Consider the following 19324-nt stretch of genomic DNA (forward strand, 5'->3'; position numbering starts at 1 on the left):
TTACCAAGTGAAGTATCAGATGACCACTACAGAATTCCAACTCATCTAGAGGTTATTCAGAGGTAACCATGCCAAGTTTTAGTCTCCATAATTAACCGCTGAAGACGAAAAAACCTGCAAGATGATCAAATGGGAACTTAGTCATGTAATTTATTTTTTGCATAAAACATTAAAAACATTATTGAAGTAAGGTTACCACCACAGCATAGCACCCAGAATGTCATTATCACCATAACATAGCACCCAGCAGGCCAATTTTGCTTGAATACATAGTATAGTGATTGTATCAAGTCACACATCGTAAACATGGACATTGTGACAAATTGGTATGTGTAAAGATAACATTGATGGGGTAAGAGATAGGGAGCCGAGGGACTCTCATATAATTTATAGAATGGACCAGGAAGCTAATCTCAGAGCAAATAGATAATGGCTAATTCCTAAGCTACACAATCATCAACATAGGAAATGGTAGGAGAAATGGGAACTACCCCAGTACGTGAGCAACAAGTAGGGCTATAGCTATTCAGCAGCAAAGGGGGACCTACTATAGTCAATCAGTTGCATAAAATGTTTGGAAATCATCTGGGATTTAAAACAAAATATACGTGTTCAACAATAATGCACTGCAAAACAGTCTGATCTTCAAAGAAAACTAACGACAAGCTGTTGTTGATGTATATAAAAATAAGGATGGTTGAATCATCTTGCAATGAGAGTGTTAGATATGCGGACATGCGAGGCAAGTCATGCAGGAGAGACTAGTTCTACTGTAGAGCAGGATTTTACTTGGACAACTGAGCCTCAGAGAACATCGTTTGGGAAGGTAGTTGGAAGTAATTGAATTCCATTCCTTATATCTATATGATGAAGATTATAAAGAGGTCAAGAACTCCAGTCACGACAATAGCCTGCAAAAGGAAACAATGCGCTTACTAGCATTTACCCTGTAACATTTTATGGTCACTCAACCAGATCCACTAAATGTCCCATAGGTTACATGTAAGTAAACAGCAAGGAGCAATACTATATTCAATAATTAAATAACTTCTTGTGCCTAGTAGTGGAAAAAATCATCATCAAAACTAGTTTTAGGAGTTGTCTCACCATGCAATGCCACATAGCGCCTGACAAGATTAGCAAGTCTTACAGACTCCGGTCAACTTAATTTGATCATACTTTAAACTTCATTGAAGGTATATTCAAGTCACTATTCGTATGGGGAACACCGAACATAAATCATATACATGTAACATACATGTAGGCCAATGATGTTGTTTACAACAGACGTAAATTAAATAGGTCAAGCGTAACACTCAATTTGATGGCATTCTCTATCTGGCTACCTTAGTTTATGCACCTTCTTTAGCCTTAAAACTGTAAACTCATCAGATGTTTCAATAAATAAAGTTGTTTACTTTTAACAAAATTTGTTCGACTAAAAAGACTGGCCAGTCTACATTTCACTGACAGCAGGAAATACCGGAGACTGCTAAGCTAATAAGAAAGGAGCAGGTAATTCCTCTCATAGCTTGATTGGAAATATTGACTTTGGTACATCAACAGGTACATCAAGGGTGCCAACAGTACATACCTGAAGGTGACTGGTGCTTCGGTGAATGCACTCTCTTCAAGGGAATAGGAGTGAGTCTGCCATCAGCTACTACTCCTTCCAAGTAAGCTCTCCAGTCAGGAAGGTACTCAGGTGGGCTGATCTTCCGGAGAGGCACGTGTGCAGGTAATACACGAGTGCGTGTTTCCTCAGCTATCTATAACCAAAGGACTCGTCGGTCAGCTGGTTTTTTATAGATAGCTGAATCTAATCCATGATCATCGCAAATTGATTGCTTTATGGATTTGGCATACCGAGAGTTTAATGTACAAACAATATAAGATAACTCCTAAATATGAGGTGAGCATAGATTTAAGCAATGAATTGTTTGGAGAAAGAAATAAACGATACATGCAGTACATGTGTCAGTAATTGAGCAGAGTAAGTAATCGTACTTGATGCTTGGCTGCGCTAACAGATTCCTCTGCATCTTCCATATACTCATCCCATTCAGCTGACTCCATGTCGTCATCATCTCCCACAGACTGAATAAGCTGCCGTTTTCGCTCCGCATCCTCTGCCTGCTCTATTATGTGGCAGAGTTCCTTCACTCTCTCATCTCTGCACTGAGAAATGGCTTCTCCAGAGGACTTAAACTTGCGGTAGTCAGCAGCTAGTGTCCGACTCGCTTGATGAATAGAGCCAAGGAACTGAGGCAAACCTTTTGAAATGGAAAAAACAATCCTTTTAGTAGGCCAATATTCAAGGTCAACGTTAGAGATCAAAATTTGAGGTCACCGTTCAAGGCCAACGTTCGAGGTCAACGTTCGAGGTCAATGTTCAAGAGATACAAATACAGCAAAGTGAAAAATGAAGGACCTGATGAATGTTAGCCATGGTGCATGGCTAACATGGTGGTGGTGAATGCTGACATAGCAGATACAAACAGTAACATACACTTACAATTATTAATACTGATAAAAGAACATGCTGCCATTAGAGGATGCAGACAGTGTGAATGATGACAGAACAAGATGATGACAGTGGAATATAGTGAGGATATACCTTTGGAAAGCAGTAAGGACAAGAAAGAGATGTTCTACTTTTTTTAAGTGTAACAAGCCGTAATCGCAAGAGTAACACATGATTCACTTGAATGAAATCAGATGCTCTAAGTTAAGGCATGAGCACCTTTGATAGACTGTAATATATTGACATTTTAACAGCATTTCTAAAGTCATTGCAAGTGATGGTAAACAAAGAATTGCTGCTGTGTAGTCTCAGATCCTCACTACAAAAAAACAATGATGCAAGCATTGGAGCAAACCTTTTAAAAACTAAGCAAATACATGCTAAGTGATATTATTGGCGATCTGATGCTTGCTTTGGGAAATCTGCTATTGAAGAAACAAGGGCACCTTAATCTGCAGCAAAAAATACTACACAGCAATAGGCACTCCACTTAGTACAATACAACGTAGATAGTATATTGCATTAGACTTCCCACTGCATCAGATATTACACAGCGATTGACTCTACACTACTATACCCTACAGGATGAAAATATTCGTTGGTTATAAAAATTCACGATTTCGCGAACAGTCAATTCCGCGAATTATTAAATTCCGTGAATAATTAGTTCTATTTTTAATCACAAGGGAGAATAACTACTGCATCAAATTAAAAACTAGCTGCTAGGCTAGTTTTTAATATAAATACTAAACATAGTTGAGTTCCAAAACATTTTTAAAATCATTGCCTGGGCTTTGAGCTAACACCATTGCCAATGCATCACATCTCTTTACAAAATTATTCAAGGTTGTCACAAGATATGCAGAATGGCGTCATCGCAAAAATAGCCACTAGGCAGAAGTACTAAACGTAGCCGAGTTCCAAAACTTCTTTAAAATCATCGCCGGGCTTTGAGTTTTATTGCCATTGCATCGAACTTTACAAAATTATTCAAGGTTTTCACAAGTTAATCGGCATGGCTTCGTCATCGCAAAAAATCTCTCCCAGTCTTTTTACATTGAAATCAACCCCATCAATCTCTAATACCGAAGTTGAGGACGATTATGACTCTGATCTGGACATTATGGTATGTATTTGATTTGCAGTGCAGATACGTTTTTCCATAATTAACTGCATTAGTTAATTCTTTTGTTTAAAAACTGATCGCTTTCATTAAATACTTCAGCTATTGTTTTTGTACTTCCTTAAAACTTATTAATATTTTTTCTTTTTTGTGTTTACTGCAGATTGAGAATGAAACAACCTACTCCGATAACGAAAACTAGAGACAAGTAGTAATATTCATCAAGGCAGGAATATTGGCAGAGAAGCAACCAGTCAACCTAGACCCCTTCATCGACAACAACTCCTTGATATCGCTGCAGCAAACATGATTAAATTATATATTTTATTTCATGTATAGATATATTATAATTTATTACAAACTTGAGTGTACAAATAAAATGTTTCAAATACAAATAAAATTTTACAAACAATGAATGAAGTGAATATAAACAGTTTAGTCTATATTACGGTTGTCTAGAGTAATAAAATTAAACTGATACTCTTGATAAGTGAATACTAGCGTGTAATGGTGTTCTCTGACTAGTTATTTTGGAAATAGCAGCTCTATATCGCTGTCACTGTCTTGGGTAGATGTTAAAGGCGATTCTCTCGCTACTACATGACTGGTAAGGAAGTTATCATCAGAACTCTCCTCGTGGCTTACTATTGCAAAGTTCTGCCGGTTGGCCAAATATTTGTGCGTTTTGTTCCTTTTTTTAAACAGATATATTTTCCTCGCAAGTAGCTGCGGTCACTTCTACCTCAATTTCCAGACCTCCCTGAATGATTGGTGATCTTCTAAGAATGACATCTACCACCCTTGCAGTCATTGTGCTTGCGTGTATGATGAAAAATCTCTCACACTAAAACAAATAATGAAGCGGTAAGGATGGAAAAAATAAATATTGCGTTTTAACAATGAACCAAAGTAAAATTCAACTAATTTAGTAAATGGTTTTGAAAAACTCATTACTTACCACAAACTGTTGGTTCATCAAAGGCCTCCAAATCTATGAATATTCATGAAAACCTCTGAACGCAGCAAAAAATTTATAGCGTAGCACGATCGCCCTGTAGTTGTAAGCTAAATAGAAAACGAAACACGCAATGCATGCATGCGTAGGGTTAACTCTATTGCTAGATGTAATAGAGTTAACTCTTCATAGAGAGTGACAGTTTTCAGCCGCGAATAAATTAATCCGCGAATATGCATGAAATGGCAATTTTCGCGAAATTTAACTCCGCCAATAAATTCATCCTGTAGGGTATATGCCATAATGTAGGAGTTTACGCAATATATACTATGCTTATCAGGTACTATACTAGCATCTAGTGTATTAAACTTGTATTTTTTACCTATAAGTTCACAAGACCTTATATATTCTGGAACTAAAGCTATATAATGCAAATTATTGTAATAAATATATTTCGTTTCCTAAAGGCATCTACTGTTGTCTACAAGCTTTAAACTAGACTTAGTTGACAGAAAGATCCAGGATCGACAAACTGCAAGCTTTCCTATAATCATCGATGAACATCATCATTACGCAGAAGAATTTGATACGACTTTTGTTCCTGAAGAACTTTGCCAATGTGTTGGGAAACTACAGGATTCGAAGATTAAAGTGCACTACCGCTTGAAATTAAATGGAAAATATCAAAATCGGCAAAGAGAATGATTTGTCAAGTTAATGCGTTAAAATAATTGTCTAATGACAGAAACAGCAAGAGAAAAAAGGTATGTAAAGATCTATTGATAATCCAAGCAAAATTGAGAGAACAAGAAAGGTGCACACTGCCCGAGCCATACATGATTGAGCTATATTGAAGATAATATTGGACTTCAGTATTTAGTTGTTATGAAGGTCTTCAGCAGTTCAGTGAGTCTAGCTACCTGTTCAGGTGTATTTGAACATTGGGCATAACGTCTATGTGGAAAGTTATTATAGAACAAAAGCGCGCGCGTTTGGTTAAACCGAGTGTAAGTATGTAGGGCGGTTATCAGCGAGGTCATGCGGCATCAGCTCATTATAACCAGTATATATTTCAACGGATAACAAGGTCTAATATTATATTAGAAATAGTTTTTTACTTCTATCGTTATCAACCCTATCAAACAGGCACTCGCACCAACCTATCCCTATCAAACAGGCACTCGCACCAACCTATCCCTATCAAACAGGCACTCGCACCAACCTATCCCTATTAAACAGGTAGTCGCACCAACCTATCCCTATCAAACAGGTACTCGTACCAACCTATCCCTATCAAACAGGTACTCACACCAACCTATCCCTATCAAACAGGTACTCGCACCAACCTATCCCAATCAAACAGGTACTCGTACCAACCTATCCCTATTAAACAGGTACTCGCACCAACCTATCCCTATCAAACAGGTACTCGCACCAACCTATCCCCATCAAACAGGTACTCGCACCAACCTATCCCTATCAAACAGGTACTCGCACCAACCTATCCCTATCAAACAGGTACTCGTACCAACCTATCCCTATCAAACAGGTACTCACACCAACCTATCCCTATCAAACAGGTACTCGTACCAACCTATCCCTATCAAACAGGTACTCGCACCAACCTATCCCTATCAAACAGGTACTCACACCAACCTATCCCTATCAAACAGGTACTCGCACCAACCTATCCCTATCAAACAGGTACTCGCACCAACCTAGTAAACCAAAGAGCAAACACGGCACTAACCACTTCTGATGAGTCTCCTCAGAGCATACTGTGGCATATTGGTCTTTGTGTCATCCGTGTAGGTGAGAATGAAATCAAACCCATTCTGTAAACAATAGAATAGGCTACCATAGGCTATCATAGGCTACCATAGGCTATCATAGGCTACCATAGGCTATCATAGGCTACCATAGGCTACCATAGGCTATCATAGGCTACCATAGGCTATCATAGGCTACCATAGGCTATCATAGGCTACCATAGGCTATCATAGGCTACCATAGGCTATCATATACAGAAAACTTTGATTAAACGCTGTTTGATAAAGGACTTCAAATACGTTTGTGACCGTCTTTAGGCATCCTTCAATTTTGGTATATTCTTCTCATTTTTCCGCTCAACTTTAACCCTTTCGTTGCCAAGCATGTACAAAATTGGGTATCTGCCAAGTGCCAGCCATTTTACCGAAAATTGCCGATATTGCTTCATGATATGTAAACAGTATTTTTTCCAATTTCAATCTCTATCTAGAACACTTTTGTTACATCTTTTAATTTGCCAACATTTTAACCAACATTGCTATGCAAAAATTCAATGGATCTATACTTTGTGCGATGATAAAGCTGTGTGAAGCTACGATCGATGCGAAGCTCTAACGATTCTCCATAATGTTCCTTACTCTTACAAAATTATTACTTTCACCAATATCATGAACAGTGCTGCTGCTTTAATTATCTGTATAATCACAAAAATTTGAATCTGGTTTGGCTATAAGGTCATCAACATAACTAATAACCTGTTTTCTGACTCGCGTGCGGTAATTAATGAACTCACACAAAAAAAATGTTTGTTATTAAATTAGAAATTCTCAAACAAAATATTTAAATTGCTTCGTTATTTTAGGCTAATTTTATAGACAAATCTTCGGACAACACTGTCAATTTCATAGAAATCTTAAAGACCGTGGGTTATGCTGTCAACAAATAATAAAATTAGGTAACTACGCAATTGCTGGGGAAATCGCAATAATGCGTCTACGGCAGTCGTCCCACGAAAACGCATTTATGCGTCTACAGCAGTCGTCCCACGAAAACGCATTTATGCGTCTACGGCAGTGAAAGAGTTAACAAGACTAACTACTCCATTCAGTTTCAGTCAAATGCTACAGGTGTTTGCGAATGAAATCGGACAGCCATTCGGTTGTTTACAGGGTTGTAACAATTTTAGTAACAAACTAAATAGGTTAAATATAAGATATATTGAAGCAAAGCATTGCGCAACCATGATACAACAGTAATGTATGAGAAAGTACAATATTAGTGCTTTTAACCATTAAATATTGGTGTTGATGGAAAGTTTCACATTTGTGCCACAATGAGTGGGTTCATTTCTTATTCAGTTGATTTATTAAAATAATTCCAGCAACACATCAAATGCCAAAATACTGCAAAGAACGTTGGTCAATGTCATACTTACAATGAAGCTCTTTAAAAGGCGCACCGAAGAGGGTTCTTAGGAACAGTTATATTTATACGAAAATAAAATATGACTAGTTTTTCATCAGTTTCACCATAGCAACATGACCATCGACTCGAAGATTCAGGAGAAACATTCAAAGAAATATTTACTTCAGTGATTCGTGAAAATTGGCAGTCTGTAGACCCTTTAGATTGTATGATATGACACCAAAAATGTGATCTCTAAAAAAAGTGAAAAAGTTTTTTATTAAAGTTTTACATTCTAGAATATTAAACTGTTCACAGAATATACAGTATATTCAGTATATATGTATATATATGTACAGAAAGGTGAATATATTCACTTTTCTTCTGTACATATAAAGGAGAAAGGTGAATGGTGAATAACCTGATGGATAATGGCAATGTAATTAACGAATGGATAAGTACAAATATTCACTTTTTCAATCTTCTTCGGCATTCACCAGACTGAGCTGTCCAGTATACAACAGCGTGAACACAAATCATTTTTCCAAAACAACATAATAACGATGAACTTCACAACACAGACTTGGAATGTAAATGTCTGAAAAACCACATCTCTAAGATGTCTAAACAGACTCAGTCACTCTCCTTTGACAAGAATAATGATATCAGAAGACCAGTTAATTCCCACAATTTCTTGAAAAGAATAAGTATCATTAATAACCCATAGAAGCATGGAGAGAGAGGCAGAAGGGGGGCTGTACCTGAGTTATGCCCTTCTCCGGCCTGATCAGCATTTGACTGTCATAGTCTGTCACCCTTACATACTTCTTGTTGATTGGTCGGTCAGGATGGTACACGGCCTTGTTATACAGCACCATCATATTCCTCTCCAGGTCAACCAGATGCCTAAAAAAAAACATGAGGGTAACCAACATCAGTATGGCATGTCTGAACAGAGAGAGAGAAGAGAGTGAGCCAGTGACCGTTTCATCCGTCGCTGTTCCAAGTTAATGTAACAATGTGAATAGATCATTCACTTCGTTCAGATTATCATTCCTCTGAAAATTCTCGACTTATATGGCGGTAACATTTTTCATGACACGAATTCTAGTAAAATTCAACTTCAAAAAACCATTGCCAATTAAAATTACATGATACGACATATGTTAGCGATCAAACAATTTGAGCTAGACGAGGAAGTCGGCTTATGGATAAATAACTAATATTTTACGGCGAGCATATGTCAAAACCAGGATTTTTAAACCAAACTTTAGACCACGACTTCTACACCAGGCCGACTTGTATGCCGGAATTTACGGTGCATAGCAAGTGAATAAGCTATATAGTAAGCTAATAGCTATAAGGTGACGGTGGTCTTACTAAAATTTAATTTAAAATATTAATGAAGGTATAAGTGGGTGAATAACCAAAGTTAACTGCACTTAGTCTATGAGTTACTGAAGCCTACATAACAAGTTCTATCAAATAAGTCTGAGAAGTGTCATGTAGGAGTAGCATCAACTACTAAGTAAACTGACAGAAGCATGATAATAGCCAATGAGAACTAAAATTATAACTTGAAAAACTCAACTAAATTAAACTTACAAATTTATAATTACAGGAAAAGAGGAAAGAAAAACAAGAGTTTAACTGATATTATTACCTTCAATTTTAATGCGTAAAAAGTTACAAAACTCACTATAAATTAGCATGTATAAAAACAAAAACCCTCAAACCTGTTTGAAGAATCATGGCAATGTTATGTTTGAAGAATCATGGCAATGTTATGTTTGTCGAACTATAGCTCTATATAACTGGAAAGCTCTGTTTTTCTAGTTACCTTATGAATCAGTGCACGGAGAAACAGCGCAGAAGAGACCATGAAGTAAATCAAATCACTTGGCATTTCACTATCTGATGAAGCTGATCACTTTTTGATAGGCTGACTTGACAATTTATGCACCTCATTTAAGCATTACAATGACTTGCAGTTCTCTACGTGTGCAGCAGTGTATAATTTAACCTCCGTACTAATAAAAAAATAAAAAGTGACAAAATATAATAAAAAGTAAAGATATTAGCTCGTGAACCACTGCAGTTAATGGGTACACATTTAAACCCTCCGCAGTGTCTCGTAAGATTATGGAGCTACTTCCAATCAGAAACTCAAGCTTACAGTTTTAACCAGGTTTAAGCAAGCTTGTTAGTCATATTATTAGCTTATTAGCTCATATAGTTTCGAAAGCAATGGCAGTTACACAAGGAAGAATCATTCTCCTGGGAAAGCCAAAATTCCTACTGCAAACAAGATTATTAACATTTTGCATCCGATGGCTTAAAAATATTCTGCTGTGTGACCTCCTCGCTGTATCATTGCCGCATATGTAATACATGTACAGTATATGGGGTGACTTTTTAAGACTGGAGATCAAAGTTTATGGCCAATCCCAATTTTTTTATTTGATTGACCTATATTTGTTCTTTTCATTGTCATGGTTTTGAAGAATGGGAAATAAAGGGTTTAGGTTTATTTTTTACAAGATCTTTTTTCAAATAAATGGATCCCTTACATGCTACAAAGAAATCTCTACACACAACTCTTACATTGACAAAGATGTTTCATATTTCATGTCAGTTTAACAAGGACATTGTATCAAGTGTTGATAAAGTATTATTAAGAGGCAATATTAAATTTATCATTGAATGATGAGTTATTAAATATTTTATTGTTACATGGGGATTTTTATGCTCATATTTTTAATTATGTAAGATTTTTACCATTTTGTGTTGAATTTGATATAACATGAAGTATTGCTAAACATTCTAAAAATATATGAATTTTTGAGTTAGACGAGTAGGTTACACCAAGTTATATATGACTAACAGTGCTGAATGCTTTGACAAATAAATGATAGTTTTGGTAATAAAGTCACCAGTGCCAAGGGCTTGACCGATGTTAACTAGGCTAAAATTGCTAACACAATAATGAGCAGCGAACAAAGCCCGTAATTATGTTACTGTATGCTTTACATGATCAAATCAGCTTGCCTATCATTACATAAAACATCGTGAAGCTTCAGCAGCTAACATCTCATGATGAAAAATAGACTGGAAAAGGCAACCGGCTGATATATTAGTTGGCTGGTGAATTTCTAATTGCTCGACTAAAAGCAAGCCCAATTTTGTTCCCTGAAACTACAAGGGAATTGGAGTAGTACATGGATAGCTTGAGAGTACACATAAAAAATATGTTAAACAATATAGCGCTGACATACCGTCGGGCGATAGTGTAGTCTCTTTTTGCCATAAGACGAGGAAAGTTCACTCTCCAATATACCAGTTCTGTTTGGCTTGCATCACGGGTGTCAAAGATCTCTATAGCATCAGTGTTTGTATCCCAGTGTTGACGGTGAGCAATATTCATCTAAACATGTAACCATAGAATACTGCTATTTAGCTTTGGCTCTAATCTTGTTGCAAGTGTAACGACGTACACGACAAGACACACCACTTCGCCATAGAGACTAAAGCCTGGTTCCCATATCGATTGTGATACTCCAGCGGTAACTTGCGCAGCAAAACGTTTGCGACGTTAGGCTCGGCGGCATATGTTCACATATAAGCTGCATCACTAAACATAATCGCGTAATCAAATAAAATGCTTGTTAGCCCCGCCGTTTCTATAATGGTAACCTTCACTCGTACAGTGCATTTCGGGAAGGTTTTGCCGAAACAGCGCGAAACTATTGCGATGCCGCCGGCAACTACCGGCGGTGCCCGGCGCGTAGGTTCCCATTTCACCACTAATAGCCTGCGGTGCTGTCACCGGTGCTTTGCGACGTATATGGGAACCAGGCTTAGATATGATTTCAGGCTAACTAAGTTGACAAGTTTTAATCTTGTGAAGTTCATTCAAGGACAATGTACTTGTAATAGAGTAGTTATGGTGTGAAGGACTGATTAACCGCTGTTGACCTATTGACCGCTGCTGACACAGGGTTATATGGAGGGCAACACTAGAGCTTTCTTTGTGGTGCAATATCACTTACCTGGATATAAAAGAAAGCAATGGGTGGAATGTCATCATAATGGCCTTCAACTGCAAATAACAGCGAGAAAAATTCATATAAAATTAGGCATTATTTTGAGTTTGAAATAGATTTAAAAACTGTAAAAATGAGAAGAGACATGGCAAACCTAACCTGTCAAGTCAAGGCTACCCAAGTAGCTAAAAGCTGGAAATCTGTATAACAGACCTAGAGAGAGACAGGGCATTCTGAAAGTTTGTTATTGGAATAGAAAACATAAAATCCTTTAGTAATTGCTTACCGATTTATAAATATATTTCATGTTCTACATAAATAGAAATGAGTTTGATAAACTACCGCTTTACTAAATTACAAGTATTCACTCAAAAAATAAGAACAAGACTGGATGTTCACAAGGACGGATGTTCACAAGAGAAGACAACTGAAATCTACTCAAATGCAGAGCTAATAAATACAATGAAAAGTGAAATCGCAGCCAGATAAAAATTGTATTTTGTGATTGTAAAATCTTTAAAAACAAACAGTTCACAGCAAAAAAGCCAAGTCCAATCTCTTAATCACAAAGTATTGCATTTATTATCCGATTCTTTCCTGAGATTTTATTAAAATAAGCTGCATTTAAATCGCATTATGTGAACCCTCCTTTGGTTCGACCATTTTGTTAATTCCAACCAAAATGAACCTTCGCAAAGAATTGAGTGATTCACACATGTATATTAGTGTACAGCGGGTCGCGTTATGACAGAAAATTATTTTTTTGTTGAATTTGCTGGCAGTTGGCATAACATTCCTTATTCAAAACTTACAAGTGAGTTGTCTAATGAAAATAATTTCCCTAGGATTGAAGCCCTGAGCCCGCATCAACAAAATAAATTTAGCAGTAATCTCACCGCTACAGACTGATTAAAGAACAGAGCCTATGCCTCCATTATTTTGAGTGTCAAGTTAAAAAAAACTGCTGTGTAGTGCTTTGCTTGTCACAAATTTGAAAACCCTGGGTAGATTCCTTGCCTATTGTTGCCAAGTGTTCATCATTGCAGCATTATGTCAATTTCTCAGGGCTCCAAGTTGCAGCTCTTATGATTCTACGGTTCAGATTCAAACACGCCATGTCTTTTATAATCCAGCAAACTAATAAATAGTAAACCTATTGATGACTTAGACAGCCTTGAGTAACACCAGAAAAACTTTAAATACTAACTCTTGTACTGAAGATAGTCCTTTCCCTCGATCAGGCGACTCCAAATAACCACACCCGAGCCTTCCCACTCCAGCATCCAACCCTCATCAAGACTCCCCTGGGTACCTTTCACATGTTTTTCATTGTTTGGCACAGACGAGTGAGACAGTAAACGGGGTTGCAAGTCAGCGATGACGCTATAACATCAAACATTGCGAGCAGCCATCTACCAGAGAACTCGTGTATGAATAGTCAATGAAAATAGTCTACTCAATGCAGATTGACCACTTGTACGGCCTTCTCTAAAATAAAACTGTAGATTTGTATCAGGTGGCTTGAGCTCAGTTCCAGATGTTTTATTCTGTTATGAATGGGTCAAGGTTAAGTAATATCATTTCCTTTTTAGTAAAATGATTAAAACTAATGAAATTGGTAAAAACAGTTTTCAGATTTCAGTGTATGATATGTAATGACACATCCCATGCATCTTCTACTTATGTGATTCGACCCTGAGAACTTCACATCATTTCAATTATAAAACTTGGCCATTACCAATATAAGAATAATTTTCTTCTCATTCAGAGGGATGTATGCAGCAACAGCTGGTGATTTTTGCTAAAAAGACGCTGGCTAATATTGCGTTAAGTCTTTGGTGATGCTACCATTAATTTAGCTCGCATGCAGTTTCCACAAACCTTTACATGACATATATATCTGTAAATATACAATAAATTGTTTAACTGCACATGTTTGCAATTTCTAGCTAACCTGCTGACCAATCTCGAATAGGTGGCCTAATATTCGAGACAAGAGTCATCTCTGTAACGAGTAATTAATTATGCGATAGTAAAATGGGTGCCACAGAGATTGTCAGATCTCTATTAATAAAAAGAATATCACAATTATAATTGTTGCAAGAGTTCAAAAATAATCATACATTTTATTATATAACAAAGAGATTGCGATAAAGATAAATTTACCAAACTGGAAATGTTTGAATAAGATTGGAAAAACCAATGAATACAACTGTGATAAGTAAATAGAGATTAAGATTAAAATGACTACCATCTACTGGTAAGAATATGTAGGACTACAATACAACAATAGCAAACTAGATGTCAGCACATACACACATTCACAATAATATTATGTGAAACTGAGCCTTACCTACTGCGCCACATTTCCCCCAAACCACTATAGGTAGACGCTTAGGTATTATTGGCTCAGTTGATAAATGAATTGAAAAGAAAAACATTGGTGATTTAAGAGATTATGTGTAAATTATAAGTAAAATAAAGCACAGCATTTGTATAAAATAGAAATTACTCAAAGCATGATGTTATTGCTGTACGTTAAAATAATATAGTTTTTATTAGGAATGGCTGTTTTCAGGTGGCAGTAACTAAAAGGTATTTGGAAATAGTAGCATGTTTGGAATTGACAAGTTTACGGTGCTAGTGAATAGTATCAGAATCTTTGAAAAAATTATTAACTGTATTATAAGGACAAACTTGAAAAAAAATCGGCCTGATGGCGATATTTATGTAGCTTACCCCAAAGACCGGTCAATCATATAGCGAGTTTGTCTTGTGGCAAACTACTAGTATTTTTAAAAAATTAAGTTGATAAAATATTATGCTAGTTAAGTAAGTAACAATGTAGAAGTTACTTCTTATAATGTAAAAGATTCAACCAAATTTTCTCCCCAATAATGCTTTATATCTGGACATATAAAAATTTTCGTTTGTGGATAACGCTCATGGTCAGTGTAGTATTTCATTGCCATGTCATAACATCAGTTCTTTTAAATGTTCAACATTCACATTCCTTTTGCACATGTTTCATTTTGTGATATTTTTATATTCAAAAGTTTTTAGTAAATATCTTGCAGCGATAACTTACAGCGACGCATAAGTAACTCTGAAGACAAAATTTCTAAGTACTGGTGACCATATCACAAAGGGAGGGTGAAAGTATGCCTATGACCATCTAAATCATGCTCAACCCCAAAGCTGTCCGTTCATTCATACACTTGTAGCTTTTTACCTTTCAAACTCCTCTGCAGTTATGTCATATTTCCCCTTGAATCGATCTTCCTCTTCATCATGTAATATAGAACTAGCTGTGACAGAGTCTGGATCTAGAGAAGGACCATGATCCCATGAATATTCATTGCTGCTGGCCTTGTGAGATTCATTTGCTGAAGTGCTATAGCTTCTTGAAAATGGTATTGTCAAAATTCTATGATGCGCAAATGTGTTCTTTCTGTAGTTACCACACAAGGATCCATGAAAAGGCTGATGGCGCTTAGATGTAGGTAATTGGCAGTGATGGAATTTTTTAAAATACGTAGGTGACCTATAGAAGTCCGTTGCTTCCGCGAAGGTAGATGATGGTGTTTTTCCTGCAGTCCCAAGATGATTGTCTGATGTATGCCTTAATTTCTTCGCTGACTTTACATTGCTTTCACCTTTTTGAGGATAAGATAAGCAGTAGCCTTTGCACCACTCGCTAGCCTTTGTTGATAAAATCAGCTTGATGAATGTACCGATATTTTCATTTCTAACCTGTCCGTTGCTAGCTTTCCATGCAACTTCAGCCAGGGTAGTTTTGCATCCCATGGCAATATATGTATTCAATAATTTACTTTGCATGCTTATGACTGTATGCGCACACCCATGTAATTCCTTTGTCATAAATTACCTGAAAAATAATATTATACATGCTATTATAAAAATACAAATTTTTGCATTTAGTACATGTATACATACACAAACTCACCAAAGAATCACAAAATAAATAAAAAACCTAATTTTCTACGCTAAAAGAAATCAACACCTAAAAAACTACTAGTCAGGAATAACAACATGACTGGATGAAGATCAATAAAAAATTATACGATTTCTAAATTCGTTTAGAGACATCCTTACGCGATATGTAATTAGTGAGACAACGCAGGCAATAACTGAACGAACTTAAGGCTCAAATGTGAAATTGTACTGAAGATAAAGCACTCTCATATATCCTGTCCGTGTTGTATAAGACATTCTAGAAACTGGAATAAAACCCGTTAATAATAACACTAGTACTAAGAAATACAGATTAACTATCCAATGTATTAGTCTTAACTAAACGTAAAGCAACAATTATCTCAGTAGAACATTGATAGCGCTCAGCAAACCTATAAACATATTGGATCTTTGCAATCTTGTCAAATCCTACTCCAAACACGCAGTTATAGCGTGAACCGGTGGCTGAGAATCGGCAAGGAGATGTATCGTTTTAACGGACAAGACTTAGCGGTTGATTTTTGGCGATATATATGATGAAACTCCTCCATCAGAACATAAGGTTAAGGCGCCACTCTATATGTACCGTATTAAAAAACTGCTAAAACTCTCCTGTCTAACTTGTTCAAGAACTAAACTTCCATAAAGCGAACAGTGTGTAACGCGAGAAGACAACTCAATAAATTATTAGCTGTGTCAAAGACTTTGTGTACATCTAGCATTATATTATCTTATTTAGAACAAAACTTGGTTTTTTGATGCTTAACAAGCTTATCATGCAAAATTTAAACTAAAAACTCTATAATGCTGTTAGAGTTTTTGGAGAGTAAGATAGGTGAACACCTTCGTGTTCCGAACTGAATAAAACATAAAAAGCTAACCAAGAGCTTCTCACCACAGGATACAATACTGTGAAGGATTTGCTAAGCCCAGCTTCCTTAGTTGTTATATGCTTTGAATTATTTTAAAATAAGGTTTACTATATGCAAGCTAACTGTCATAAAAAGCCAATGGATGAGCACGCAACTCACTATATAGGTAGCTGCAATCCAGTGTTTAAAAGGAGGGAAAAGGAAGAGCACAAAGAGAAAAGCAAAGTGAAAAGAAGAGAAGCCTAGTATAACAAAGCAAAGAACCACACAGCGATAACGCAAAAAACTATGAAGTAAAGAACTACTTTCTACATCACTGTAAAATAACAGAACGATAACATTGATCATCCTTTGCACAGCCAGGCGCTTATGTACATCATTTACATTCCTGCATTTATTTAGAGGTGTAACTGTTTAAATACTTATACTTGTGAACTCATTGCAGCATTACATTTGATTGTATTGAACTATACTTGCGGGTAATTGTTCATTAACTTCATTCAATTAATCTTTTCATGCTTTTAGAGTTTGAATAATAAAGAGCTATACTGAGCAACCAGTCTCATTGCCTGTGGTAATTACAGTTGTGCATGAGAGCTATCACTTATACAGTATAAGACAACTTGTATTCAGAACTCACTTGCAAGTGGCTAGTCAGCGCTGACTTCTACAACTCTAAAATAATTTAAAGTTGGGTTTAAAAGGTTATTTTTATATACATGTATTTAAGCTGTAGAATATTTCTAATGACTTCGCTATTTTTACCATGTCATAATGTTGCATTTGGTTTAGTTTTGTCACTTATGTCACTAAAATAAAGAATTGAATGCAACTCAAATCAGTCAACAAAATTACAACGACTGTTGAATTGACCACACTGTAGATTGGTATATGTGAACAGAGAGCAGTTACTTATTAACTATGAAGTGGTAACCCTGTTTATTGTACAGAACAATGTAATTCAATGTAAAGTATCAATGATAATAAATCAAATCCCAAATAAAATAATGAGCAAAAATTGATGTCAGAATTATATCAAACAGAATCAATAATAATGATGGTACCATGTACATCTGTACAAAAAAATCCTTTAGTCAATTGTTTCATTTTACAGATTCTCAAATTTCATTTAATTTTGAAGCAAACCTAACTTCAACTTAACCAACAACTTAACTACCAACCTAACCATCAACTTCTGATGACTGTTAACTAGTTCACCATAGGCCTGCAAATAATTACTCAAATAGTTGCTTGACATGGCTAGATGTGATTATTTGACAAATGGGAAATACATGTTTGACATCAAAAACTTAATAAGCAATTACATTTGACTCTGTGGAAACTTTGCTCAATACATAAAATAATTAATATTGTAAAGTTAATAAATAATTAGTTTTAAAATAGAATACTGAATATATTTTGTACTTCTCAAGTTTAAGCCCCAGTCTGACAAAATTCCATCACAAGCTAGTGATGAAATATATTTTTCACCAACCATTATCAAAGATAGCTGTTTTGGTAATGCAAAATGTGTTATTATTAACAAACAAAAATAGAGTGAACTTTCTTAATGTTCTAATTGCATTGACCATAATTTGAGCTTGTAAAAATGTTAGCTAGAAATGCTAGCATCACTGTTCCATCAAGGGCAACCTAACAATGTTCACTTGTTCAGCAAACCATTATCGAAAATGAATAAATCTGGAATGTGTTTACGGAAAAGGTTTTTTATATAGATTTTTATACTACTAATGCAAGTTCATTAAGAAAATGCAGGTTTTACATTCTAAAGTAAAATTTAAAAATATGATTCAATACCAAACTAATAGTTTTAAGCCCATTTCACAATTATTACAATAGTAAAATTTTGACCAAAATGTGTTATTCTAAAATTAGCTCCTGCCTTTGATATAAATTTTTTTAAAGTTTTTTGCTAAACTTAAAGTCTATGTCTATATTATATTTTAGTTAATAGTTTTATCATTTCAGCAGCTAGTCTGCAATTATATTTTTGCATAAAATTTGAAGTCGGTTGCCAGTTTGGTTTAAAAGAACATACTAATTAGCCACAGACAACAGCTACAAACAGTAAAAGGTACAAGTTTAACTAGTTCTTACTAATTAACACAAAAAAATACAAAAAATGGTGTTGGTCAGTTATATACAAAAAATTAATTGGTTTTGAATTACTTTCCTGCCAAATGTGATAAATAAGTGTTGAAGTTAGGAACACTTATATTGATTGATTCAGGCAACTTTAAGCTATTAGTGTTTTTAAAATTTTGGGTAATAAAAATTAACATTTGCAGTTAGTTATGTTTTTCTGCAACATACGGTAACCATAGGTCTAAAAATATATAGTTTTTATTTAAATTAAAATTAAAAAAATTGTGTTATCAATTTTCCTTACAACCTGTAGGATGCACTGAGAGGTACATGCTTGTAGGGCAAGTAAACATTTTTTTTATGCAATTTATCAGCATTATTTTACCAACAATTTCTTTATGTGATCGACTTCAAAGTTTATCACAATTATTCAAGTGTGAAATAAAAAAAGAATGAGTGTCATTAGTGGAGTTGTTTGCTCTTGGCTTTGATTGGAAATTCCAGCGTTTTACTATATGGGTAGATCGTTGCAACGATTTGTATGTAGCAGGT

At 35.6% G+C, this 19324-nt stretch overlaps 1 protein-coding gene across 1 annotated transcript; it reads right to left on the reverse strand.

Annotated features, from left to right (window-relative positions):
- Nucleotides 1-136: 136 nt before the first annotated feature.
- Nucleotides 137-16262, reverse strand: LOC137405402 (uncharacterized). The gene is made up of 10 exons (XM_068091655.1): nt 16187-16262; nt 15052-15708; nt 13027-13202; nt 11826-11875; nt 11052-11200; nt 8538-8682; nt 6353-6437; nt 2008-2273; nt 1595-1769; nt 137-911 (listed from the first exon to the last, which is right to left on the reverse strand). The coding sequence occupies exons 2-10, from the start codon at nt 15699-15701 to the stop codon at nt 886-888; spliced, it is 1722 nt and encodes a 573-aa protein (XP_067947756.1). The 5' UTR covers nt 15702-15708; nt 16187-16262; the 3' UTR covers nt 137-885.
- Between the last annotated feature and the right edge of the window lie 3062 nt (nt 16263-19324).

This window comes from Watersipora subatra, chromosome 1 (genome assembly GCF_963576615.1).
Source record: "Watersipora subatra chromosome 1, tzWatSuba1.1, whole genome shotgun sequence".
Classification (NCBI taxonomy): domain Eukaryota; kingdom Metazoa; phylum Bryozoa; class Gymnolaemata; order Cheilostomatida; family Watersiporidae; genus Watersipora; species Watersipora subatra.